Genomic DNA, 27253 nt, shown 5'->3' on the forward strand with positions numbered 1-27253 from the left:
GCCGTGGTTGAGTAGGTGAGTGTGTCGCTGTGACCTGCATTGTGATGAGTGGGTGAGTGGGCGAGTGTCTTGTTGTGACTGGCAGTGTTGATGAATGTGTGAGTGGTTGACTGGTTGAGTGGGTGAGCGAGTGTGTCGTTGTGAGCTGACGTGTGGTTGGTTGCTGGTGGTGGTTGGTGCTGATTGAACACAGCGTGGATGGGTCTGTGGACCGAGACCTCCGCATCTATCCGCGCGCGCACCACAGAGGCCAGCCAGCCCGCGCCTTTCGTCAACTGGGGGAGCGCACCGCGCGCGTCGAGGAGAGTCCAAGTGAGCCCGGAGTTTGTTTATTTGTCGCTTCAAACTGCCGCAGCAGGCGCCGTTATTTACATCGTGTCGAGCGTTAATTGGCAACGCAGCGGAATGGGTAAACGCGATTTCGTGGATAATTAGCCGAGCTCATTTAAGTTAATCATTTCATGAATTAGAACAGAAGAGACAACAATTCCATGCTCCCGAGTTGCCGGGCCAACGCCGTGTCCTCAACGTACGGGGGATGACGGAAGGGGACATTTAAAGCGATCATAATCACCACCGCCATTACCGCCGGACACGGAGTGTGGGGAAGGGGGGTAGCGGGTGCAGTGAGTTCAGTGTGCAGCCGATGTATGCGCCGTGTGCACGTTGAAGTTCTTTCGCACCGTACGTAGCCAACCGTGCTAATCGGAGGGGCAGGGCTGGGGGAGGACAACGAGCTAACCATAAAACAAGCGGTGCTAAAGAAATGCGTTTTTCAATCTGGGCGATTTCAAAGCGCGTTGCGCCAGTGGCTTCCTAATATCGGAAGAGTGTTCCAGACGGCCGCAGATGCGCAGTTGCAGGCAGAGCGGCGAGTTGAAGGGTGTCGTCGTCGAGATGAATGCAGTACATTCAGGTTGAAGATCTGCGCAGCATTCGCGGTCTCGACGTGCGATGAAGTCCACTCCAAGCAGTGGATATTGCACCGACTGGCAGCGTAGAGGGTTATGGGGGTCACCACTGAAACTGCGTGTGTCGCGTTGCCTCATCACTGTTCACGGATTAGTGTCAGCGGCATGGTTATCAACATCATCTGTTCAGTACAACTGTCCAGCCCTAGGGGTTGGCAACCAAAATACGAGGCAGCTTTTTTTTTATTCGGTACAACAACAAAAAAAACCTGAATATTTCAAGAGCCACAATGAGTGCGAACCAGTGGTGGAAATGGAGCCGGAACGCCGTGGTGGGAGTGAAAATGCGAACCATGTGACTGCGTTCCAGAAGGAATCAAGGATTTATCATTTGTTTGACTCACAGATAGACGCCTAGACTAACAGCGAGACCCACAGACACGCACAGAAACCGACAGACACGCACAGAAACCGACAGACACGCTAAGAGACCCACAGACACGCACAGAAACCGACAGACACGCACAGAAACCGACAGACACGCTAAGAGACCCACAGACACGCACAGAAACCGACAGACACGCACAGAAACCGACAGACACCCACAGAAACCGACAGACACGCTAAGAGACCCACAGACACGCACAGAAACCGACAGACACGCACAGAGACCGACAGACACGCATAGAGACCCACAGACACGCACAGAAACCGACAGACACGCACAGAGACCGACAGACACGCATAGAGACCCACAGACACGCACAGAAACCGACAGGCACGCACAGAGACCCACAGACACGCACAGAAACCCACAGACACGCACAGAGACCGACAGACATGCATAGAGACCACATACGGAGCGAAGCTCCTTCTCCTCGTCAGATCTCGTTGGGGGAATCATTTTTGACTTCCCCCAGTAATTTTTTCCAATTTCCAGCCCTGATGTGAATACCAGACTGTCCTTAATAGACACCGCCAAGAAAGAGTCCTGGAATAGCCGCATTCGGCTCGGTAGCAGCAGCGCGCCAACCCCTGAGTCGAGCCGCTACCACCGCCACCAACATCATCAGCAGCAGCAGTAGCTACCACTGCGATCAGTGGTAGCTACTGCTGATGATGATGCGATCAGTGGTAGCTGCTGATGATGATGCGATCAGTGGTAGCTGCTGCTGATGATGATGCGATCAGTGGTAGCTGCTGCTGATGATGATGATGCGATCAGTGGTAGCTGTTGATGATGCGATCAGTGGTAGCTGCTGCTGCTGATGATGATGATGCGATCAGTGGTAGCTGCTGCTGCTGATGATGCGATCAGTGGTAGCTGCTGATGATGTGCTCAGTGGTAGCTGCTGCTGCTGATGATGATGCGATCAGTGGTAGCTGCTGATGATGATGATGCGATCAGTGGTAGCTGCTGCTGCTGATGATGGTGATGATGCGATCAGTGGTAGCTGCTGCTGCTGATAATGATGCGATCAGTGGTAGCTGCTGCTGCTGATGTGATCAGTGGTAGCTGCTGCTGATGATGATGTGATCAGTGGTAGCTGCTGCTGATGATGATGTGATCAGTGGTAGCTGCTGCTGCTGATGTGATCAGTGGTAGCTGCTGCTGATGATGATGGTGCGCGAGTCGCGCGCCCTCGCTGGGAGTTCTCCACCGCGGAGCAAAAACTCCGCCAAGTCGGGGTCGACGTTTCGGGTTCGCTGGATCGAGGCGCGTGAACGTTTCGCCGCGTCGCCGACGTCGAAACGTTTCTCTGCTGAGACTCCAGAGCTGTGACTCGTCACGCGCTCTATTCTTGCGCGTGAGGGCAGCGGCAGGGATTGTTCAGGCGCCAGATGCCAATGTCGAGGTCTGTTTGGCCACGACGAGAAGGCTTCGAGAGAGAGTTCGTGTCGTTTTGCTGTTCCTCCTCCTCCTCCGTCGAAGGAGCGCAGGCTACAGTGGGTTTACTGTGTGGTCCGTGGTGTGTAGGTTGCATGGCCACAAGCAAGGCACTGTGGGTTGTCCTTAATTTTCCATCTATGCAGGGATGTGCATTCTGATTAACAGTGGCGAACTGATTATTATAATTGTCTCTAATTAGATAAAATCCGTCACGTGCGGGATGATTTTACACAAATTGATTAACCGCATCCTAAATAAATGTATTCATAAAAAAACACATGATAACATACTGTACATACTTGTCCTTGAATCTGCCGATGCTTTTTCGAGTCGTACCAACTTGCCGTTTGGTACGACGTCCGACGTTTCGCTCCACGTGCTTGACTGGCGGGCTTCTTCGTGGACCGAATTTTAGGGGCGCCCACTCACCGTAGAAGCTTGCGCAGTCAGCGGCACGTGGAGCGAAACGTCGGACACGCAACCGAATCACACGACGGTACAACCAGAAAACACGTGGCGTGTTGACCCTCGTAGCGAGGACAGATTTTTTTCTTCGTCAAAAGGACGCAAACATTTTGCTTCCGTCCAATCGATTTATCCAAACACGCGATCGTCAGAAAAATGGCCTCGGCATACGAAACAAACATCGGGATCCCGGCGAGAATCACCTCCAGCGAAGCAGCCGGGGCTTTAGGGACACCGCGACCCGAGCTGTCCCTGGGGTAACGCGAATTCGGGGTCGACCGCCTCGGGCCCCGCGCTTTGGGGAGGGGGGGCGCGCTTTGACGTTACCGTGTGAGATGTGTGGGATTCACGGCCCTGACCGTGATGTATTCCCACGGCGAGCTCCTTCAGAGAGGGATAATTACGGCACCGACGATGCACAGACCATCCGCTAACACCAAGCGCGCCGCCAGGTTGATTACATTCATCAAGGTGGCTTGCTGATGAGTGCCGAGAGCACAAAACCGGCCCGTGTGCTCTGACGCACGATAAACGGATATAATTATGGTTGCATCAGCCGCTAACGTAGTTTTTCTTTCCCCCCACTCGCTCCAGCGATTTTATCCAAACATGCACAGCACAAACATGCACTGATGAGCCAACCACACAAAGTGTGATCCTGGCTACTAAGGCTTCGTGAATTACACTTCGTAAGTTATTGCCGTTCCAGCCACGCGGTCCGCTACAGTGCAGTGGACACAAAGACAAAGGTCCCCCGTGTAGCCTTAACAGACTGTTGTGGCAAGTGCTGTTAGCGAGCAGCTATGAAGACCGTCACGGCACATAAGGGGGTGGCCATCACCACACCCGACCGCCTTTGTCTCCCCAGTGGCGATATTTACACACCGCACCAGGTACTCATTTAAGGCTGAGTCGACCTAGGGGAGGCCCAAGGCCGGTTCAGATAATCGCTATCACTGGTGTTGACCGTGAGAGGGAATAGAACTCGGGTCGCAGGCGTTCGTTGCGCAGGGCGCTAACCGCTCCACCACCGCTCCCCACATCACACACGGTGGACAAAACAAAGACACAGACACACCACGAGACAAGACAAAGGTGCCCCACGTAGCCTTTCACAGACTGCTGGGGCAAGTGCTGTTAGTGAGCGCCTACTAAAGCTGGCAACTGCACGCGGAGCGGGTGATGTTGGCCAGGACCCCGTGCGCTCGGCCGCCTTTGTCTCCCCAGCATTGACGTTTGCCCGCACCGCGTCAGGTGCTTGTTCAAGGCTGAGCCGACCGCACACGAGACTCTGAATAGGTTCAGCTGCCATTCGTTTTCCGTGGCGGGAATCGAACTGGGGTCGCATGGGGTTTAGCGCATCGCGTGAACGACGACGACGTCACCAACTACCGCCCCCCCCACCCCCCACTGTTGGGGCAGGTGCTGTTAGCGAGCACCTATTAAGGCCACCGCTCACCCACGTGGCACACTTTTAGTGCCGAAGGTTCACGAGCCACACGATGATGGCACACGCGACTGCAACACAAAGCAATGAAGGGAACACATCGTTCCATGCGTTCCGTTCATTCATTCATGGAGCGACGCGTCCCCCTCCCACCCCCCGCAGCTGTTCTGCGAGACCTGCCCTTTCCCCGAGACTCTTCTGAGCGCTCTCACAGCCTTCGTCATCGCCATCGTTATGCAGGCGGGAAGTCCCCGTACCACTTTACCTATAGGAGTCCATAAGAGGTGTTAGGACAGGGGTATGAGGACTTCCCGCCCGCCCGCCCGCCCTGTGATGGTCTAGCGCCCGGGTCCCCGCTGATGCCCGCGCCGTGGGTTTGTCTCCTGCCAAAGGCCACCAAAGGTCACCTTCCACAGCGTTCCCGCTCCGAGAAGTCTCTGCCGGGGTCAGATCCAGTCAGGTCGGCGTCACCCCGACACGGAGAGAAGTCGTTGGATCGGGTCAGGTCGAGGTGCCAGATCGGGTCGAGCCGAGTTGGGGCCCCAGGCCAGGTTGGGCGAGGTCGGGCCCAGCCCGGCACGGGTCGGGCCCAGCCCGGCACGGGTCGGGCCCAGCCCCGGCACGGGTCGCGCCCAGCCTGGCACGGGTCGGGCCCAGCCCGGCACGGGTCGGGCATCGCCGTGGTGGCGCCGTGGCTGTGCTACGTCTGCTGCTCGAGGTGCGAGAGCGACTTCTTGACTCGCAGCGCCGTGAGCCGCGCCGCCGCGTTGCCGTACCAGCACTCGCACATGAGGCGGCCCATCGCCCTCAGCGCCTGCACGCAAAGACACAGATCCCCCGTGTAGCCTTGACAAACCGTCGGGGCAAGGGCTGTGAGCGAGTACCGACTGAGGCCGCGACTGGCGCTCGAAGAGGCGGTGGTGTCGTAGAAACCATCGCAGCGCACACAAAAACAAAGACAAAGATCCCCCGCGTAGCCTTAAGATAATATGAGGGCGAGTGCTGTGAGCGAGCACCTATAAAGGCCGGCACGGCACACGAGGAGGTGGGTGGCTAGCATCACGCCCGACCGCCTTTGTCTCCCCAATGGCGATGTTTACACATCGCACCAGGTCCTCATTTGAGGCCGAGTCGACCTAGGGGAGGCCCAGGACCGGTTCAAATAATCGTCACAGGTGTTAGCCGTGAGCGGGAATCGAACTTGGGTTGCCGGGTTCGTAGCGCAGCGCGCTGACCGCTACTCTACACTGCCGCTCCCCACACGCAAAACAACAACAACCGCGAGCGAGTCACCACTAAATGGTGGCCACGTCACCACAGCGCTCGTGCCAGGCTATGTGCATATTCTTAGGTTTTTTCGGTAAAGTCACGTAGGTAAAAAAATTAATTGAAATTAATAAAAGTGAAATAAAAATAAATCACGACGTTTCGGAGGCAACACTTGATGCAGTACAGCAATCGTACTTGATACAGTACAGCAATCGTGCTGTGACGGTTCCACCTGAAGAGGGAAGCTTGTGTTGCCTCCGAAACGTCGTGATTTTTATTTTATTTTACTTTTTTTAATTTCTATTTAAATTTTTTACCTACGTGACTTTACCGAAAAAACCTAAGAATATGAATCCTTGCAGTCACGAAAGCTTCAAATCTAGAATTAGGCTATGTGCACTTTAAGGCCACGTGAAGTGTCGAACGCCCGCTGGCAGGAGGTCACGGAACGGGTACCATGGGCTGCTTGACTGAGATGACCGTCGGATGCACACCCACTGTGAATTCCCTCGTACATCCACGCACGGGACAGACCCAGATGCCGTGCGTAGGTCGACTGACACGTCTCGCTGGAGCACCGCGTACACACATTTACACGCATACACCCACACATTCATAAACACACCAACATCACGGTGGGGGCGGGGGCGGGGGGGTTGGGCGAGGTGCGTGACCGGGGGTGACCTCAGCCCCCCGGCACGAATCTCTGCCCTCGCGAGCACGCTCATCGTTCACGCCGGTCGCCGCATCTCACGTCTCCTCCTCCTCTCTCTCTCGCTGCCTCAAATGGAGAGAGAGCAAAACAAAAGCCGCTGGGCCGCCGCTTTTGATTGCAGCTGCAGAGTGCGATGCGAGCACTTACGGGCACCCGTGCATTATTCATTTGACGATTAGCGATGGGGGGAGGGGGAGGGAGGCGGGATAGAGAACGGCGAATTCCTTGAGAAGGGATCGATTAAAGGCGCGAGCGACGGAGGCGTCGTGAAGAATGGGTGACATCGCGGCCGGCAGCGGCGCGCGAGTGCAGAGGGAGTCGGAGAGGCAGTCACGGACTCGCTCGACTGCCTCTCCGTGCAGAGGTCACCTCTTGTCCCTGCAGGTGCTTAGAGCCTCGCTGCTTAGCCAGATCCACCAAGCCCCCACCCCCGCGCACAGAGAAGAGCCGTCACCACCACGCTGTCTTCACCACGCCGTTACCACCATGCCGTCTCCACCACGCTGTTACCACCACGCCGTTATCATCACGCTGTCATCACCACGCCGTTACCACCACGCTGTTACCACCACGCCGTTATCATCACGCTGTCATCACCACGCCGTTATCACCACGCTGTTATCACCACGCCGTTATCACCACGCTGTTATCACCACGCCGTTATCACCACGCCGTTATCACCACGCTGTTATCACCACGCCGTCATCACCACGCTGTTATCACCACGCCGTTATCACCACGCTGTTATCACCACGCCGTTATCACCACGCTGTTATCACCACGCCGTTATCACCACGCTGTTATCACCACGCCGTTATCATCACGCCGTTATCATCACGCCGTTATCCCCACGCGCGTGCCGTGGGATCGAACTGCGACGGCGGTGCGCGGCTTTGACGCGGGTCCCCCACTCACCTCGGAGCTCTGCCAGCGGTTGGGGATGTTGGGCCGCAGCCTCTGGTCGCACACCGCGCGCCGCATGTCCTCCACCGACGGGTCCGGGGGCACCGCGTCGTGGTACGGCAACTGGTACTCCTCCGTGATCCCTGCGCGCACCCGGGGACCGGCGGCCACGAGGCAACGAGGAGGAACGAGAGACGTGCGGATCAGAAATCGGCGATCGCTGGCTGCGTAGATTCAAGGTTTGTGGAACGAATAGGGATTGTAGGATTATGAGTCAGAGACCAGGGAATGAGGCACAAGAGACAATGTGCCAGGAAAGAGAGAGAGAGAGCGGTCGGAGATTAGGAATACTGTGTTGGGGATCACGTCTGTATGTGGAACTTCTTTCACGTAGCCAACTATCATTCACGGCGGGTCAGAAGTTAGCAAAAGGGAACCAGGGACAATGGATCAGGGATTTTAAAAAGACGGCCAGGAATCGGGTTGCAGGGATGAGAGAGCAGGCATCGCGAGTCAGCGACCAGGCCATGAGAGCTGAGAGGTGCGGTGACTCGGGGTCGGGGTTGGGGGCGCTGCGAGTGACGCTGGGCAGGTTGGCACCACGGCGCCCTCACCACCACTGGAGCAGCGCCGCGCCATCTCCCAGAAGACGAGCCCCAGAGCGTAAATATCCGCGCGCTTGAACGAGTCGAAGTGCCACGCGTTGATGGAGTCGGCGAGCACCTCGGGGGCCATGTACCTGCACGCGCGCACAAGGGGCGGAGCCGCTGTCGAGTCCTCGGCAGGCGGTGCAAATGCTGACTGCTGCGCCCCCCCCCCCGCTCTGCCCCTCGCTCCCCCCCCCGCCCCCCCCCCCAGTACTTCACCACGATGGTCAGGGCAGGTTGGTGAAATTTCGGGGAGTGGAGCTGACCTGGTTCCGATTATCACTCGTACACCGATGTTAACCGCTTGCTGAGAATCAAACTCAAGTGTTCGGGTTAGCAGTGCAAGTGCGTTAACCACCAGACCACCGCTCCAGCCTAATTCGTCGTCGTCGTCAGCCACGATCAATCCACCGCTGGGTGGAAGGGCGAGCCGTCGAGGGAGGTCGAACCCCGCATGCCGCGCCGCCGGCGCTCACCGCTTGGTGCCGGTGCGGCTGCTGGGCGCGATGTCGATGGAGTCCGAGGCGGAGTCGTGGCGCACGGCGAGGCCCAGGTCCGCGATGCAGCACGTGCGGTTGCGCTTCACGAGGATGTTCTTGGACTTGAGGTCACGGTGCGCGATCGCCGGCTTGCCTGGTTGGGTGACCAGCAGGCGGAGGCGACTGCGTGAGTCACCGAGTGACGACGTACGATGCGACGGACGGAGAAAGCGACAATGGTGACCGACAAACCAGGGGACGGCGCCGCGGGGTTACAGAGAGAGCCGCAAGGTGACAGAGAGAGCCACGGGTGACAGAGAGAGACACGGAATGACAGAGCCACGGAGTGACAGAGAAAGCCACGGAGTGACAGAGCCGCAGGATGACAGAGATCCACAGATGGTTCCACAGAGCAATCGACAGAGTGATAAAGTGACACTGTTAGAGACAGAGCACGATGAGAGTGGCACAGCACGCCTGCTATGGCGAGGATGGTGTTGCGAGCCTGGCCACTCTTGTGCGCTGAGCCTCGCCCGATGACTCCGGTGTGTTGAGCGTGGAGGAGGCAGCTCACCCTGCGTGCCCACGATCTCCATGTGCAGGTGCGCCAGGCCGCTGGCTGCCGACTGGGCGAGCGTGATGACCTCCCTCTCGGTCACCGTGGTGCGGTTCAGGAAGTCGAATAGGGAGCCCAGCTCGTGGTAGTCGGACACGAGCCACAGCTGCGTCCACGTGCCGTTGTCTGCGAGCAGGTGGACACGGACAGCTGTGCAAGCATGGCGCCGCAGGTTGCACCTCTTTAAAGCCGGGGTCACGCCACCACGCCGCGTCATCGCGGTTGTGATGTGCGGCTCTCCGATGTGCTTTCGCGTTGTGCCCCATGGGGGGGGGGTGTTTTTGTTTTAATTTGTTTAAAGATATTATTCATTTCAGCAACAAAGTCGCCCCCAGAGAGCTACGGACCTTAGTTGCAACCGTGGTGACCATAGGTCAGCGATACAAGCGGCGAGTGTCGTTCGTATACGTGTTGAACTTCTTTCGCACCGTACGTAGCCGACCGTGCTAATCGGAAGTGCGGGGGAAGGGAAACGAAATGCACTTTACGTGTTACAGGAAAAGAGAACGGGTCTAAAGGGGGGACAAATGTGGGGGGGGGGGGGGCATGTGGCTGCAGTGCCATCGTCAGATTGTTTATCAAACGGAAGCAGTGGCGGCTCGTGACTTGGTTCCGTTTCGTTGGTGGGGCGCTGTTGGCGGCGGAGCTCGGGGCGCCGCGTCCGATACCTTTGTTGTCGGCGGCGATGAATCCCAGGATGTGCTCGTGGCGCAGCATCATGGTCTGGTAGATCTCCGTCTCGCGGAACCACGAGCGCTCGTCCCTGGACGAGAAGATCTTGACGGCCACGTGCTCGCCGCTCCACACGCCGCGCCACACCTCGCCGAAGCGGCCCTTGCCGATGGCCTCCTGCAGCACGATGGTGCGCGCGATGGTGCGCTGCACCAGCAGCGGCAGGCCTGCCACGGGCACGGGGTCACCCAGCGGGGTCAGCAAGCGGGTACACCCAGCGGATCACCCACGGGTCACCCAGCAGGTCACCCAGTGGGGTCACCCAGCGGGGTCAAGCCAGCAGGTCACCAACGGGTCACCCACGGGTCACCCAGTGGGGTCACCAAGCGGGGTCACCCACGGGTCACCCACGGGTCACCCAGCAGGTCACCCAGCGGGGTCAAGCCAGCAGGTCACCAACGGGTCACCCAGCGGGGTCACCAAGCGGGGTCACCCACGGGTCACCCACGAGTGACCCAGTGGGTCATCCAGTTGGTCACCCAGCGGGTCACCCACGGGTCACCCAAGGGTCATCCACGGGTCACCCAGCGGGGTCAAGCCAGCGGGTCACCAACGGGTCACCCAGCGGGGTCACCAAGCGGGTCACCCAGCAGGTCACCCCGCGGGTCACCCAGCAACTCACCCACGGGTCACCCACGGGTCACCCAGCGAGGTCCACCCCACGGCGCAGTGGACAGACATCCATCCAACCTCACCCTCCTTCACCCTCTTCTTGTCGTGTCAGGTTGCATGGGGAAGTTGATCAGTAATGTGGATATGTTGATGTCAAGGTTGATAGGTGAGCCCGTGCGTGGCTTCAGGGTTAGACCCACAGACTCACATAGAGAACCCATAGACTCACATAGAGACAATACATGAATATAGAGACCCATCAACCCACATAGAGACCCATAGACTCACATAGAGACGCATAGATAAGCGGCGTGGCTGCGTGGCCCACAGTGTTACAGAAACACTCAGGGTCTCCGGGCACTAAAAATAGCAATGATTTGCAGCAATGTATTATTGAACCTATCTGTGCAGAGTTGTAACTGTTATCCCCGAATGCACGTAGAGTTACTTTGGTTAGTCCGGTTTCCTCGCGCGTGTGAAATCGATTCCCCCCATCGCCCTGATCAGTGTAGGATCCTCCTGAGAAGTAATCGTGAAATTCGCTGACGCTTTTGTTTCATTTGCTACTTTTTTTCTCCCAAAATGTACTTCCAGCTGTTCCTTATCAGCCGTCATTGTGGCACGAGAGATGACGTCACCTGTCGGAACCCTGGCGGCGAGCGGACAGCCCCGTGTGAGTTACCGGTCCGGGACAATCACGGAGCCATGTCCAGTGACCTTCTCCACCTTGCAAGTTATGTTCGCTGCATCCCAACTAAAGTGTATTTTTAATCTTAGAGCCAGAAGGTGCTAAACGAACGTCCCTGATGTGGTACCCACAGTTATTTTCTGACTGTGCAGCCGTGGTGATGTAACGAGACGAGGAATCGGTCCGCTTCTCAGAACTGGCATCGCCAACTTCTCATTCGAGAATGACCTTTGTGAGATAACTTCTTCAAACTGCATAGATTTCTAAGCGGCTACTTTGTTGCCACTTTGAACAGGGCTGCAAGCTTTGCCAGATGAGGTGACAAACGTTCGTTTTTGTTTCGTGGATTCATTCGTGGCCGCGAGTAGCCAGGATTGTTTAAGCCAGAGTTGTTTAAGCCAGGGTGTGTATAAGCCAGGTCTGTTTAAGCCAGGATTGTTTAAGCCAGGTTTGTTTAAGCCAGGTGTGTTTAGGCCAGGGTTGTTTAGGCCAGGTCTGTTTAAGCCAGGTGTGTTTAAGCCAGGGTTGTTTAAGCCAGGTTTGTTTAAGCCAGGTGTGTTTAGGCCAGGGTTGTTTAGGCCAGGGTTGTTTAAGCCAGGGTTGTTTAAGCCAGGGTTGTTTAAACCAGGGTCTGTTTAGGCCAGGTGTGTTTAAGCCAGGTGTGTTTAAGCCAGGTTTGAGTGACGCGTCGTTGGCTTTCACGGCCAATGTTATTCATAAAAAGTTATTTGGGTTAGATCGCGTAAACAAATATACATTCTGGCGAATCGCCCGATGCAGCTGGTTGTAATCATCAACGACACATTCATATTCACGCGATCTAACCCAAAATAACCTTCATTGTGAAGAAGCCAGGTTTAATCACTCAGGGGCGGCTCACACCACAATCCAAACCCAGCATCTCAGCGGCGCCGGCTCAGATAACTCTGAACCACGGCCATCGTGACCAGACTCGCTTGAAAGAGAACTGCACAGCGTGAGCAGTCATCCTGAAGAAACCTCCTCCGACTCTCGTCTTCCACAGAGCCGGTCTCGCGTTGTTTGTTTTATTTGGTGCAACACCGCGCTCCGTCCGCCAGGCGACGCCACCACTCGCTGCTGCGACGTGCACGTTGTGAAGCAAACGTCATCGTCGTCATGCTTCTCCGCCCGTCGTTTATTTGGCCAGAGCGGAGAGCCTCACGGAGAAGGGAAATCCGAGCAGACCGTCCCCCATGCGATAATGGGTCAAAGTAAATACGCAAGCTCCACTCTGTCTCCCCGCGCAACAACACGTATCATCATTTGAGTTCATCGCAGCCTAATTATCGGATTTCCGGACCAATGACTATATCAAGCAGCGTTTGTTACCGCAAACACAACGCTCTGGACCGGTTTCGACCGCCTGGGTCCCATCAGCAGTGTCGGGCGTGTTAAACAAATGTAGCCAGACGACCAGATGGTACGACTACTCCTACTTTTATTTTTTCAGGTAAGGCCCACTCAGCTACATGGCCCTTTTTCCAGAAGCGACCTGGCCACAAATGATATCTCAACAAAGTGGCTTATCACATGGAAATTAATAGTAACCCAACACTCTAAACGCGCATTTCTAAATGTGGAAGGAAAAACCGGAGAACCCGGAGAAAAATCCACGCCACCGCGGTGGAGAACACCCAAACTCCAAATACACAGGCGTCGGGATCGAACCCACGACCTCCTGTATACCAGACGAGGTAGTTCAGATCTCGCCACCGCAGAGTAGGAGTGCGCCATACGGAATATGGGATCCCATTAGAATAGTAGGATGAGTAACGTTACAATCGTCGGCGCTTTGTGATGTGCCGCGTGAGGTTGCGGGGGGGGGGGGGGGGCGGTGCGGAGTGGGTACCAGATCCGGAGCCGGTCGTTCCCGAGTCGTAGAGGTCCCGGATGCTGACGCCGTCCAGGATGTACGCCTGGCCCAGGGACTGCTCCTTGTCGGCGCGGGCGCCGCGCTGCAGCCTGCCCATGGCGAGGGGCCCCTCGTGACCCCCCCAGCCCCGCAGCGCGCGGAGCCCCGCGACCGAGAGGCACGCGAAGAGCACCGCGAGCGCCGAGGCGACCATCACCACGTGCAGGTGGCCCCACAGCGGCGCCGGGCCCGGGGACAGAGTCGGGCCCACTGGGGGCACGCGGTTAGCATCAGCATCAGCAGCAACAGTATCAGCATCACCAGTATCAGCAGCAGTATCAGCGTCATCATTAGCATTATCAGTATCATCAGCAGCAGCAACAGTATCGGCATCATCAGTATCAGCAGCAGTATCAGTGTCATCAGCAGCATTGTCTTCAGCATCATCATCGGAAGCAGTATCAGTGTCATCATCAGCATCATCATCACCAGTATCATCGGCATCATCAGCAGCATCATCATCATCATGAGCATCATCAGCATCATCAGCATCATCAGCAGCAGTATCAGCGTATCAATCACCATGTTGTAATCACAGTTATCGTCATCATCACGACAATGCCAATCTCCACTCCCTATGTATTTACTGTCATCATGATCATCATCACAGACACGTTCATCGTCATCCTCATCATCTTCCTCATCCATCTGTAGTGGTGGTATTGACGTGCGCCGACTGTGACAGTGATGGATCACGGGGCGGCGCGGGGTGCGGGGTTGGGCACGCGTTGTGGGCGTGGTGTGGACGCGCGCGCCGGGAGTGACAGATGACGGGGCGGCGCGGCGTGAGTGGTGAGGCACGATGAGATGTGGGAAAAGAGGATCGTAGCCAGCGCCCGGCGATTGGTCGAATAAGTGGGTGCTCGCAGCGACGTCCGCAGGTGGGGTATAAAGGGGGACGCGCGAGAGCACTCGGGGAGAGTTACCCAGTTGAAGACCCGAAGACGGAGCTGAAGACCTAGTGTAGCCGAGTAGCTCAGTGGCGTTAGTCGCCGAGTAGCTAAGTGGATGTTGGTCATCCGAGTAGCTCAGTGGCGTTAGTCGCCAAGTAGCTAAGTGGGTGTTCGTCACCCGAGTACTAAGTGGATGTTGGTCATCCGAGTAGCTCAGTGGCGTTAGTCGCCAAGTAGCTAAGAGGATGTTGGTCATCCGAGTAGCTCAGTGGGCGTTAGTCGCCAAGTAGCTAAGTGGGTGTTTGTCACCCGAGTACTAAGTGGATGTTGGTCATCCGAGTAGCTCAGTGGGCGTTAGTCGCCAAGTAGCTAAGTGGGTGGTTGTCACCCGAGTACTAAGTGGATGTGGGTCATCCGAGTAGCTCAGTGGGCGTTAGTCGCCAAGTAGCTAAGTGGGTGTTTGTCACCCGAGTACTAAGTGGATGTGGGTCATCCGAGTAGCTCAGTGGGCGTTAGTCGCCAAGTAGCTAAGTGGGTGTTTGTCACCCAAGATACAAAGTAGGTGTTAGTCACCTGTAACCAAGTTTGATAAAATAAAGAGTGTGTTACCCGTGAAGTCGTCTCCCGCCGAGTTACTACATTACAACTGGCGTCAGAAGTAAACCTGTCTTCAAGAAGTATGGACACAAGGAAGACTACCCGTACCCACGAGCGAGGTCGGGATGACGACGGCGTACCGGGGACACCGACCTCGGGAGTAGAGGACGAGGAGTTGCCGCCGATGCAGCACTTCGCGGTGATGGCCGACGCTCCGCTTGCCTCCGACACCGGCCTCCAGGACGCGCACGCCCGGTTGGCGGAGTTGCTACTCGCCGCCGCCGCTGTCTTGGCCGACATCTCCGTTCCGGCGAGCGGAAAAACGGCTGCGGGGGTCGTGGAGGAAGCGACGGTGGAAGATTCCCGCCAAAGGGCGCTTCGCGCCAAAAGTCTGGAAGTTGCCGCCGTTTTTGGGGGGCCGCCACCGATTGGCGGGAAAGACGGACGCCACGTGGCCGGACACCTCCGCGCAGCGCAGCCCACGTCATCGGCGCGCGCCGGAGCCCTCCATTTTGCGCCTGACAACCGAGCCGACATTTTACACAACTCCAGCGGAGCGCGGGAAAATCTCTCCGACGTCGACGACGATCGGGTCCTCCAGCAAAGATTGCCCGCGCTGTCGGCGTTCAAAGCGGATGGGGGCGACTGGGGAGCCTTCCAACGAAGGTTCCTCGCTCATCAGGAGATGTCGGGGTGGTCCGACACCACTGCCCTGCGTGCGTTGCCAGCGATGCTTGACGACGACGCGCTTGCAGCCTTCACATCTGCTGCAAGGTCGTCCCGCTCTACGCTCCAGGCCGCACTACACCTGATGGCGAAGGTGTTCGGGCCGCCCTCCACGTGCCGCCACCAGTTCTACGATCGGCGGAAGGTGGCTGGGGAAACGACGCTAGCCTACCGCACGGCACTGCTCGCCTTGGCGGACGCGGCTTTTCCCCGCATGGATAAGGAGGGGAAGGACGCCATGGTGACGGAGCAGCTGCTGGTGTTGGCCCACGAGTTGGGGGTCCCCATCAACGTGGCAGACGAGATGGAGATCTGCTCCCTGGCGATCGCCACGAGCATTCACGCGTACGAGGTCCTCAAACGCAAGCCGGGGGTCGTCTGCAAATGGCCGGGGAATGCGGCACTGGCCGCCACGATCGCCGAACCTCAGCCAGCTGCGGTGCAGGAGCGGGGCTTCGCTGCATCGTGTCCGGGGGAGTGGAGAACGGGAGGTCGTTCGCCCACACGTTCGCCCCGCAAGCTGGAGCAACCGAAACCTACGACGTCCGTCGTCTGCTACAACTGCGGCCTTCGGGGTCACGTCGCAGCCGGGTGCCGGGCCCCGCGTCCGCGCGCCGCAGGACCACGTCGGGACGACGACCAGGGCCACAAGTCATCCCAACAAAACCCGGGGCCTCGGGCTTGACGGCTGCTGACCGTCGAGAGCCTGAACCCCGGGGCACGCACGAGTCCTCGATGCCTGGCCGATGTCTTCCTGAACCGCCGGCACCACCGGACGTTCAACCGCGTCTGGTGCCGTACGACGGACCGGCAAGGCGGACTCGGGCTAGGTCTCAACAATTTTCATGAGGACGGTTTTTTTTGTGCTCTACACCGAGCTCGCCCGGTGTTCCCCTCTGCCGGGGTAATGTCCCGTTGTAGGGACGCTCGGAAGAAAAGGGGACACTGCACGAGTCGAAAGGAAAAAAAAAAAATTTCCATTTATTTTTTTTTGTATACACATTGCTATTGTCACTCGCCGGTTTGTATATATTGTTCTATTGTCGCGGTGGCATTGGTTGAGGGTTGCGGATGGTGGTGTTCGCGTCGTGTTGTGTTGTTAGCTTAGTTGTTGTTCTTGTTGTTGTGTTGTGTTACGGGGCACACAGGGAGGGTTTGTATATTTTTGTAGCAGCCGGGGCGGCTGCGAGCTATGTGGTAGGGGGTGATGTAGTGGTGGTATTGACGTGCGCCAACTGTGACAGTGATGGATCACGGGGCGGCGCGGGGTGCGGGGTTGGGCACGCGTTGTGGGCGTGGTGTGGACGCGCGCGCCGGGAGTGACAGATGACGGGGCGGCGCGGCGTGAGTGGTGAGGCACGATGAGATGTGGGAAAAGAGGATCGTAGCCAGCGCCCGGCGATTGGTCGAATAAGTGGGTGCTCGCAGCGACGTCCGCAGGTGGGGTATAAAGGGGGACGCGCGAGAGCACTCGGGGAGAGTTACCCAGTTGAAGACCCGAAGACGGAGCTGAAGACCTAGTGTAGCCGAGTAGCTCAGTGGCGTTAGTCGCCGAGTAGCTAAGTGGATGTTGGTCATCCGAGTAGCTCAGTGGCGTTAGTCGCCAAGTAGCTAAGTGGGTGTTCGTCACCCGAGTACTAAGTGGATGTTGGTCATCCGAGTAGCTCAGTGGCGTTAGTCGCCAAGTAGCTAAGAGGATGTTGGTCATCCGAGTAGCTCAGTGGGCGTTAGTCGCCAAGTAGCTAAGTGGGTGTTTGTCACCCGAGTACTAAGTGGATGTTGGTCATCCGAGTAGCTCAGTGGGCGTTAGTCGCCAAGTAGCTAAGTGGGTGGTTGTCACCCGAGTACTAAGTGGATGTGGGTCATCCGAGTAGCTCAGTGGGCGTTAGTCGCCAAGTAGCTAAGTGGGTGTTTGTCACCCGAGTACTAAGTGGATGTGGGTCATCCGAGTAGCTCAGTGGGCGTTAGTCGCCAAGTAGCTAAGTGGGTGTTTGTCACCCAAGATACAAAGTAGGTGTTAGTCACCTGTAACCAAGTTTGATAAAATAAAGAGTGTGTTACCCGTGAAGTCGTCTCCCGCCGAGTTACTACATTACACATCCATTATTTATCATCGGACATCATCAGGCACTAACATCATAAAAAAAACATCAAATCATTATACGGGCGCTCCGGATTCCTCCCACTCGTATATTAAACAAATCATCATTATTTGGCTGAAAACATAGCTTCAAATAAAATCCCGAATAAATGTAATAATAATCGAGCGACTTTCATCCATCTCCATCGTGACCGTCATCCAGGGTGGTTCCCGATCTCACATCCGAGGGAGGCCTCGTCCTCACAGAGGGCTCAGTGGGGCGGTACGAGAGAGGGGCACATTTGCCCCGGCGTCCAAAAACAAAAACACCTTTGGTGGCTTCATCGCCATCAAAGACAAACACCCCCCCCCCCGCCGTATTGCTGTTAGCGAGCACCCATTTAAGTGCTGTTAGCGAGCACCCATTTAAGTGCTGTTAGCGAGCACCCATTTAAGTGCTGTTAGCGAGCACCCATTTATTACCAGCGCAACTTTCTTCGCGATGTCGAGTCGCGCGCGCGTGTGGCGTGTGATGTCTGTATGTACGTTGCGCTTCCTCCGCACCGTACGTAGCCAACCGTGCTGGTGGGAGGTGCGTGAAAGGCCACAATGTTACGCAACGCGACACAATGTGCCACATTATGACACAATGTGCAACTTTAAAACAATGACCGCCACGCACTCGCAGCGGGCAGGCTGCGTGCATGCAGCCAGAGCTCGAGTACGTCTGCATATCTGTCTTTGATTTGTGTGTCTCTCCATCTGTGTCTGTGTCTATACATCTGTGTGTGTGTGTCTGTGTCTATACATCTGTGTGTCTGTGTCAATACGGCCTTCATAGCTGCTCGCTAACAGCACTTGCCCCAACAGTATGTTAAGGCTATACGGGTGATCTATGTCTATGTGAGAAGCGGTAGTGTAGTGGTTAGCACGCTGTGCTATGAACGCGAGTTCGATTCTCGCTCACCAGTCCTGGGCCCCCCTAGGTCGACTCAGCCTCAAATGAGTACCTAGTGCGGTGTGTAAAAACAGCGCTACTGGGGAGACAAAAAGGCGCTCGGTTGTGGTGCTGGCCACCCACCCCCACGTGTGCCGTGCCGGCCTTCGTAAGCGCTCGCTAACGGCACTTGCCCCCACTGTCTGTGGGGGCTGTAAGGGGGATCTTTGTTTCTGTCTGCGTTCATGTGTAGGGAGCGGTGGCGCAGTGGGTGGTGGGTGTGCACGACTCCCCGCTCAGCTCACCGCTGCTGGCGGGCGGGGCGATGTCCACGCTGTTGCAGAAGTCCGTGTCGCAGCAGAGCGTCTCGTAGAACTGCACGGAGCGCATGCAGAAGAAGGGGCGGTGCGGAGGCTGCAGGTTGCGGAGCGAGACGCACACGCGCTCGTGCACCACGGAGCCGTTCTCCAGACGCGTGGCCGAGGCGAGGCACAGGCCGTCCGTGTCGCAGGTGTAGTTGGTGCGGGCGCAGCGCAGGCACACGCAGCGGAGAGCTGGGGGTGGCATGGGGGGAAGGCACGGGTGTGGGGAGGGCTCAGAGGGGAGGCTTCGTTGTTGTTGTGATGCTAAGTGGTGGAAGTGGTGTTAACAAGGTGGCAAAGATTGTGATGAGATAATGATGACGGTAATAATCCACGGGTGATTACGATGCTTGATCATAATGGCGGTAACTGCCAGCGAATCGTCGGACTACCAAATTGGTGACTGTGTGTGGATCGTTTTCCAATTTAAAAAGTTACAATTTGGCCAAGTTACTCCACGTGACAACTTTACTAATCGACTGCGTCGGGTGGAGGAGGCCGTGCCACACAAATTTTACCTCCGCGGACTGACCAAGAAATCAATAATGAATCATCATCCTCATCATTGCTATCATCAAATCACCGTCACCCTTATCACCCGTGGATTATTGGAGCCATCACGAGTTAATCGCGACCTTCGTCAATGTGCTGCCACCACCACCACAACAATCATAAAGACAACACCGACGCCCCTTAATCAACACGGGGAAGTTTGAGCACGCGGCAAGGGAAGTGGGCGGGGGGCATTTTGAAATTTGGATATTTGTCCAATCCAATTCTTGAGTGTCAGGTGTGTGTGGGGGTGTCTCACTCCCTTCTACCCCCCTCCTGCCCTCACCCCCGTGCCCTACATGACCCACGCACTCCCTCGACAACCCAGTGACCCCCCTTGCTCGCCTACCGCCACCCGTTTCGTGTCAGCCACGCCACCCAACTCCACTCAGCCCGCACCCCCCCGCGCCCACTGCCCCCTCCATCTCCCCCCCCCCAGCGAGTCCCGCTAACTCGCTGCGCCACAGCGCGACACAACGACACGCGATGGGACACGATGCAACTCAGCGACACAACGCCACGCGATGGGACACGATGCGACACAAGACAACCCCATCTCACACAGGGTGCCGCACAATGTGACTAAATCTGACACCCGTTGACACAATGCGACACTGACAATGCGACGCAATATTACATAATGCGACTCAGCGACACAATACCACGCAATGTGACACAGCGACACAATGCGACACAGTGACACAATATCACACGATGTGACAGCGCGAGACAATGTAACCAAATCTGACACAACGCGACACACAACGTGACACATTCTTACACAATGTGCAGCTTCAAATCAATCACCGCCATGCACTCGCAGCGGGCAGGGCTGCGTGCATGCAGCCAGACCTCGAGTGCGTCTGAATATCTGTCTTTGATTTGTGTGTCTGTACATCTGTGTGGACCTGTGTTGTGTGCGCGTCTGTGTCTATGAGAGAAGCGGGAGTGTAGCGGTTAACGCGCTGCGCTAGGAACCCGGCGACGCGAGTTCGATTCTCGCCCACCAGTCCTGGGACTCCCCTAGGTCGACTCAGCCTCAAATTAGTACCTGGTGCGGTTGCGTAAAGACAGCGCTACTGGGGAAACAAAGGCGGTCGATTGTGATGCTGGCCACCCACCCCGTCGTATGCCCTGGCGCCCTTCATCGGAGGACGAGTGTGTCTGTGTCTGTCTTTGATTTGTGTGTCTGTGTGTCTGTGTGTGTCTGTGTGTCTGTGTGTGTCTGTGTGTGTGTGTCTGTGTGTCTGCGTGTGTCTGTGTCTGTGTGTGTGTCTGTGTCTGTCTTTGATTTGTGTGGCTGTGTGTGTCTGTGTGTCTGTGTGTGTCTGTGTGTGTCTGTATGTCTGTGTGTGTGTGTGTCTGTCTATATGTCTGTCTTTGATTTGTGTGTCTGTGTGTCTGTGTGTCTGTGTGTGTCTGTGTGTCTGTGTGTGTGTGTTTCTGTGTGTCTGTGTGTGTCTGTGTGTCTGTGTGTGTGTCTGTCTTTGATTTGTGTGTCTGTGTGTGTCTGTGTGTCTGTGTGTGTCTGTGTGTGTCTGTGTGTGTCTGTGTGTCTGTGTGTGTGTGTCTGTGTGTCTGTGTGTGTGTCTGTGTCTGTTTTTGATTTGTGTGTCTGTACGTCTGTCTGTGTCTGTGTACGGTGAGCGGTGGCGCAGTGGTTAGCGCGCCGCATTACGAACCCAGCGACCCCAATTCGATTCCCGCGTATGACCAATAACAGTGGCGAAAATTGTAACCGGCCCTGTGAGCCTCTCCTAGGTCGACTCAGCCGTGAATGAGTACCTGGTGCGGTGCGTAAGCATCCTCACTGAGGTGGTGAGGTGACCGTGCGCGGTTCTGGCCACCCACCCCCTCGTGTGCCGTGCCGGCCTCTAAAATGCTGTGCTCGCTAACAGGTCCCATCTATCCTGCACGGGATCTCGTGGTGGATCTTGGCCTTTGCTCTGTATCGTCCGCGAGCCGCCGCGACAGCTGAGGCCTGTGGATTAGGCAAGCTCGCTCGGTTCTGAGCGCTAAAACAACCGTCCCATTCGAGGCCGAGAACATCTGTAACTCATCGATGGGAGGCGGCGGGGGGGGGGTGTTAGGGGTTACGCGATCTCGTTTAGAACAAGTGAGTGTCAACGCACAACAAACACGATCTGGCTTCCGAGAATAGCTGTGAATTTGGTCAGCGTCAACAACAACAAGAACAACATCGACGCCCGACTTGGGGAGCCGTCGTTGCCGTCAACTGGCAAGGCGGTCCGTGCGTGCCCGACGATGAGTCGAGGTTGGAGACACCGGGACGGACACGTGCCGTTGCGTCAAGTGGGTGATGCAGACGCGACGACCCAGAACTGGAGTCTTGCCCAGCTCATCACGTGGCCACACGGGATGACACTCGTGCCTCGACACACACACACGCGTTTAAGGCTGAGTCGACCTAGGGGAAGCCCAAGACCGGTTCAGATAATCGCTATTACTGGTGTTGGCCGTGAGCGAGAATAGAACTCGGGTAACCGGGTTCGTAGCGCAGTGGACACACACCACTTCAACTCACTGGACTCTCCCGCACAAAGACAAAGACACCCCAATAGCCTTAACAGACTCCTGGGACAAGTGATGTTAGCGAGCACCTGTGAAGGCCGGCACGGCACACGAGGGGATAGATGGCCAACACCACGCCCGGCCGCCTTTGCCTCCCTAGCGGTGATGTTTACACACCGCACCATGTACTCATTAGACGCTGAATCGACCTCGCAGAGGATCAGGACCGGTTCATCTAATCACCGCTGGTGTTTTCCGTGGGCGAAAAACGAACTTAGGTCGCCGTTTTCGAAGCGCAGCATGCTACAAACTCGCTTAGCTGCACTGCCGCGCCACGCGCGCGCGCGCGCGCACAACGACAGATACAAGTACGCCACTCGCGGGATTCATATCGCAGTAGCCATCCAAGTCCCAGTTCGAATCCTGTCACCGGTCCGAGACCGCGCGGTGATCTATCCACGAGCAGGAGGACGGCCGAACTGGGTCCCTGAGACCGCTCCACGTTCCGTGCGGTAAGCACAGCGAGTTCGCTACCAGAGGACGAGCGCAACGCGACATCCAACTTCACCGTGACGAGAGACCCCACGCGGATTGCGCTTTCGCCCGTCCCCGGCGCCGACTCGCTGGACACTCACTGCACCTGTGAGGCTCTTTGGCGTGGTCGCGAGCAGCAGCAGCAGCGGCGGCAGCAGCGGGAGGAGGAAGGCGACGTGACGGTGGCCCCGGGAGGAAGTCGCCATCCCGCTGGAGAGAGGCGACGGGTGGCCTCTGGCCTGGAGAGCGAAGCGGCGATGGGTGTCGCGTTGCGGTGGTGGTGGAGTTGGGGGAGAGGCGCCCTGCAGGTTCCCTGGGGGCGGCGCGCGCGCGGTCGTGGCAGCTGAATGGCGCGTGCCAAAGCGCCCGGCGCGCCCCGCCCCTCATCCCACCCCCACCCCGTGCTCTCTCACTATTAGCGAACATCCCAATCATCTCTCGGAGAGAAAACAACACAGCGCCGCTTTCACCCCCGCCCGTCTGCCCCGAGCTGTCGTCCTGCGGGTGCCACACTCTGAGCCTGGCGCTGCAGCGCAGGGCGTTAATCGGTGCTCGGTAACGTCACGTGCGCGCGCGCGTACGGAGTGGTCGTTTAGCTGTTAGCGCGCTGCCCTAAGAACCTGGCGACCCGCGTTCGATTCCCGCTCACGGCCAACACCAGCGACGATTATCTGAGCCCCTCCCTAGGTCGACTCAGCCTTAAATGAGTACCTGGTGCGGTATGTAAACATCGTCACTGGGGAGCGTTTGTCTACCCAGTGACGCCTTTGTCTCCGCAGCAACCGTGCTGGCCTTCATATGTGCTCGCAAACAGCACTTGCCTCAACAGTCTGTTGAGGCTATACGGGGGATCTTTGTCGTTGTGTGTGTGCGCCCGCGCGTGTGATTGTACAACAGTCGGCGGGACAGGGTGAAAGGTCGAGGCGGCTCATAGCGGTGGCCCCCGACACGGTGGCACGTGGAGAAGGAGGAGAACCGAACCTCGCAACGCGAGGAACCAGGATCCACACTCCGCCCTCTCGACAAGGGGGCAGATGCAGACCCCGCTCTGGTTTGGGGGGGGGGCGCCCTTCACCCCGCAGCGAGGAGCAGGGGGCGCGCGGGACCGTGAGCCGGAGCCCTCGGGGTCCGGGTCGGGGTAACGTAGTCGCATCGCTCTCGGCATTCTCTGTCTTCAGTGGGTACAGCTCAACCGCGTGCGCCGCACAATACAAATACACGTCAGGCTTCCCCTCGCTTTACGCGCTAGATGCGTTCCCAAAGAGTGTGGCGTAGACCGCACAGCCACCCAACTCACAACGCACCGAGGTGATGGCTACCCGAAACAGCTATCTGCGATTATGGGAAATCAGCTCCCGACGGGGAGAGGGACAATGACCCTCCATGGGGGAGGGGGGCCCGCGAGCGGAGGAATAGACCAAGGGACAGCTGGGAGACAGCCAAGCGATGATGGCACCGAGAGTCACGGAGATGCGAAATTGGGCAACACGTGGCCGAGGCGGAGTAGTGAGCGCGGAGCCAGCGGAGTGAGAGGAGGGAGAGGGTGGCGTGGACGGGCTCCCCCCCCCCCCCTCCGTGAACAAACACGCGGCTGAATGCAACCCCCGGCTTCGCGCAGTGGGAAGCGACGTGGGGTGAGAGGGGCGGGGGTTGGTGGGGTTCCTGGCACGGCCCTGGGAGAGACACCCAGCTCGACTGGGACATCTGAAAAAGAGCTTCATAGCTCATCGGATTCTTCCAGTGTCAATAATTATTCAGATTCTGAGTTCATATGACCCCCCCTCCCTCACCCTCGCCATGAGTCGCGCGATGCCCGCTGGGGCCTGTGACGCACACACAGAGATGGACCCGCGGGGTCGCCGTCACCTCGCGTTCGCAGACGAACGACAAAATAAATCAACAGTCTAATGTCCACATCGTTGATTAAGGACCACGTTAAGGTGTGCAGTAGCATCCATTTGAGAAGAACAACTGAACGTTTTTTAAAATAAAAAATAATGCGTTGCGGGAACGGCGTGGGTCTGACACGCGGGTTCAAAAGTTTGTAAATGCCGAGTGAACGGTGCCAGCCTGGCACGGGTTGTAAATGCCGAGTGAACGGTGCCAGCCTGGCACGGGTTGTAAATGCCGAGTGAACGGTGCCTGCCTGGCACGGGTTGGTCTCGCGGGGTGGTGGGGGAGTGGTGAGGGGTCGGGGGGGATCTCCCCTGGGAACCCCCGCAGCCCTGGCCGAGCCAATGCATTAACTGGGGCACGAGATAATTACGGGGTGACGACGTGGGGCGCGTAAGCGACGCTAATTAATTCGTCTATGAGCCATCGAGACCACACATCCTCAGCCTGCCTCGTCAACATCGCCGGCGTGACAGCAGTCGTGTGGGAATATTTGTTGACTCCGAGGCGATGACGTAAACACCTCTTCCCCCTGATGCTCATGCTCCTCGTCATGCTCCCCCTATTTCTGCTCCTCCTCCTTCAGATCCTCCTCCTCCTCTTGCTGCTGCTGCTGCTGCTGATGATGATGAAAGCCGCACACCGCGCTTCCTGTACGTGAACGCGTTGGTTCGTGGAACTGCGAGACAGTGGAATTGGTAGCGAGTGGAATTGCGAGTCAGTGAGCGCATCTGTCCACACGAGGGCAGCATGCGTCCCCGTAGCCGGCACGGCGGATGCCAGTCCCGTTTGACGCGGCAAAACTTCCAGTGGGAGGCGCGAGCTGCGGCGTGGATACCGTGCAGGAGAACTGTCTAATGCCCGCGGAGAACGTTCAGCGCCGCGTCGCGGTGACACAACACACGGACACGCAACATGAAACAAATGCCTCACTCACACCGAGTTGACTGCAGAGGCGCGAACGTGCGACCTCTCCATTGTGTTATGTAAAGTGGGGAGGTGGGGGCGGACGAATGGTCTTGATTTGGGGGGGGGGGCACCAAGCAAAAAAAGGTTGAGAATCACTGCTTTGGTGGTACCGATTTATTTATACGGACCAATTAGTATAGGATTCACACTTTTACTACGCGGGTATGGCGCAAACCATTACAAAACAAACCGAGCTTTGGCGAGTGATTGGCGCTGCTGGAGAGTGATTTCCTTTCTCCCGCAAGACACGCAAGACATGTTCCGGCCGTTTCGTCCACACGTGAAGAATGTCTTTCCCACGTAGGGGGTGTGGGGGGGGGTGCTGGCTACATGTCTCATGGGATGACTGTGTCACAGCGTGGCCGAACTGCAGGGAGGCTAAGATGATGAGGATTGATGCCCTGCATGGCACAGAGACGCAAACTCTCTCTGACACTTTGGACACGTGGCTCAATTAAACCTAACGACGCTTTTTGGCTGCGTACGACGAGAAAGAAGTTCAACATACATACGTACATTTTTATTTTACCAGTGAAGGCCCACCTGAGCTATACGGCTCTTTTTCAGAAGTGACCTGGTCACAAATGATCAATCAGCGAAGTGGCTTATCGTGTGGAAATGTTTCGCAGCCAAATACTCTAAAGGCACGTTTCTTAATGTTTTGGGCAAAACCGATGGACTCCGAGAAAGATCCACACGACCACGGCGTGAACGTGCAAACTCCAAATATACGGGCATTGTCTCGGTCGGGATTGAACCCACGACCTCCCTGTACACCAGGCGAGGTAGTTAACATCTCGCCACCGTGACGCCATACTACTTGTCGACCCCGTCCACCAGCTGCTCTGAGCAAGAGAACCGCGTGGGCGGAGGAGGAGGAGGGGGCCGAGGCGTTGGCCACGGCCTCGTGGCTACATCAGAGTCCCCGTGTGATCCACCAACTCGTGCTGGTGGATCACACGAATGTTGCGGAGACTCCACGACCCCGCGGGTGTGGAGGAGGTGCCATACCCCGGCCCGCCACGAGAGGGCGGCACTGCACCAACATGGACTGCACCTGTTCCGTCCGCATGGGCTCGACGCAGCGGTTCCCAACCTTTGTGACACCAGGGACTGGTTTCGTGGAAGACAATCACTTTCACGGACGGGGGAGGGGGGGGTCATCTTTGGGTCTTTCCCCCTTTTCAGAGAAGCTCTCCAGCGACGTTTGTTTTCTACTCATTGTGGCTACTAGGGGTTAGCAGCTCGTGGGCTTACCAACACTGTGACTGAGAGAAGTGCGCAGTGCGGGGAAGAGGCGCGGATGGAAGTGGTGAATAATAGAATAATGGGGGCGGGTCACGCGCGGACTCACCGCTCTCACCTCCTGCTGCGGCCCGGTTCCTAACAGGCCACGGGCCGGGACCGGTCCGCGGCCCGGGGGTTGGGGACCCTTGGGTTCGAGTGTTACCCCCCGAGCACGCGTCGGTCGTCTCTGGGTACTTGAGTTTCCTCCTACATGTAAGCACATGTGAGCTCTTTAACACGTAGGCTTTCGCGAGCAATATTGCCCATGATAGAGGGGGTTTTGGGTGGGTTAGATCACACACCGGTGTGCTGTACTAGTAACGAATTGGCGTGCTTCGTTTACGACACATATGAACTCACTGACACCTTCATATTTTATAAGATCGCAGATCTCGGGCAATTGCTGGCGCCGGCTCTCCGCGTGGCTGCTGCTGCTCCCGCTGGCGCCCCTGAGTCGTCCTCTCTTTTCGCGAGCGAGCGTACGCCGTGCGATGCGCGTTACGAGTTGAAGTCAGTCGTTTTACGATTGCGGTATTGGGGGCAGGTGAATCGAGGATGTTTGACGTGTCCGGATTCACGTTGC

General features: G+C 57.1%; 1 protein-coding gene across 2 annotated transcripts; it reads right to left on the reverse strand.

Moving 5' to 3' along the window:
* Positions 1-307: 307 nt before the first annotated feature.
* On the reverse strand, positions 308-22803 carry LOC144720825 (TGF-beta receptor type-1-like). 2 transcript variants are annotated; one of them, XM_078597897.1, is made up of 9 exons: positions 22628-22803; positions 18847-19095; positions 13246-13518; positions 10012-10242; positions 9302-9469; positions 8725-8881; positions 8216-8340; positions 7614-7744; positions 308-989 (listed from the first exon to the last, which is right to left on the reverse strand). In XM_078597897.1, the coding sequence occupies exons 1-9, from the start codon at positions 22725-22727 to the stop codon at positions 759-761; spliced, it is 1665 nt and encodes a 554-aa protein (XP_078454023.1). In that variant the 5' UTR covers positions 22728-22803; the 3' UTR covers positions 308-758. The 2 variants fall into 2 exon arrangements, with proteins under 2 accessions (XP_078454023.1, XP_078454024.1); XM_078597898.1 differs by lacking the exon at positions 308-989 and adding an exon at positions 5044-5528.
* Between the last annotated feature and the right edge of the window lie 4450 nt (positions 22804-27253).

This window comes from Lampetra planeri, chromosome 10, assembly GCF_965212315.1.
Source record: "Lampetra planeri chromosome 10, kcLamPlan1.2.h2, whole genome shotgun sequence".
Classification (NCBI taxonomy): Eukaryota; Metazoa; Chordata; class Hyperoartia; order Petromyzontiformes; family Petromyzontidae; genus Lampetra; species Lampetra planeri.

What these genes read in the sequence shown, in the direction of transcription:
- LOC144720825 (XM_078597897.1), bottom strand. Translation starts at nt 22,727, where the DNA reads ATGGCGACTTCCTCCCGGGGCCACCGTCACGTCGCCTTCCTCCTCCCG. An exon ending in CATCGCCGCCGACAACAAAG is followed by an intron (nt 9,470 to 10,011) that starts GTATCGGACGCG and finishes ACCTGCTCGCAG; the next exon opens with ACAACGGCACGTGGACGCAG. An exon ending in AGCCGCACCGGCACCAAGCG is followed by an intron (nt 8,341 to 8,724) that starts GTGAGCGCCGGC and finishes GCGCGCGTGCAG; the next exon opens with GTACATGGCCCCCGAGGTGC.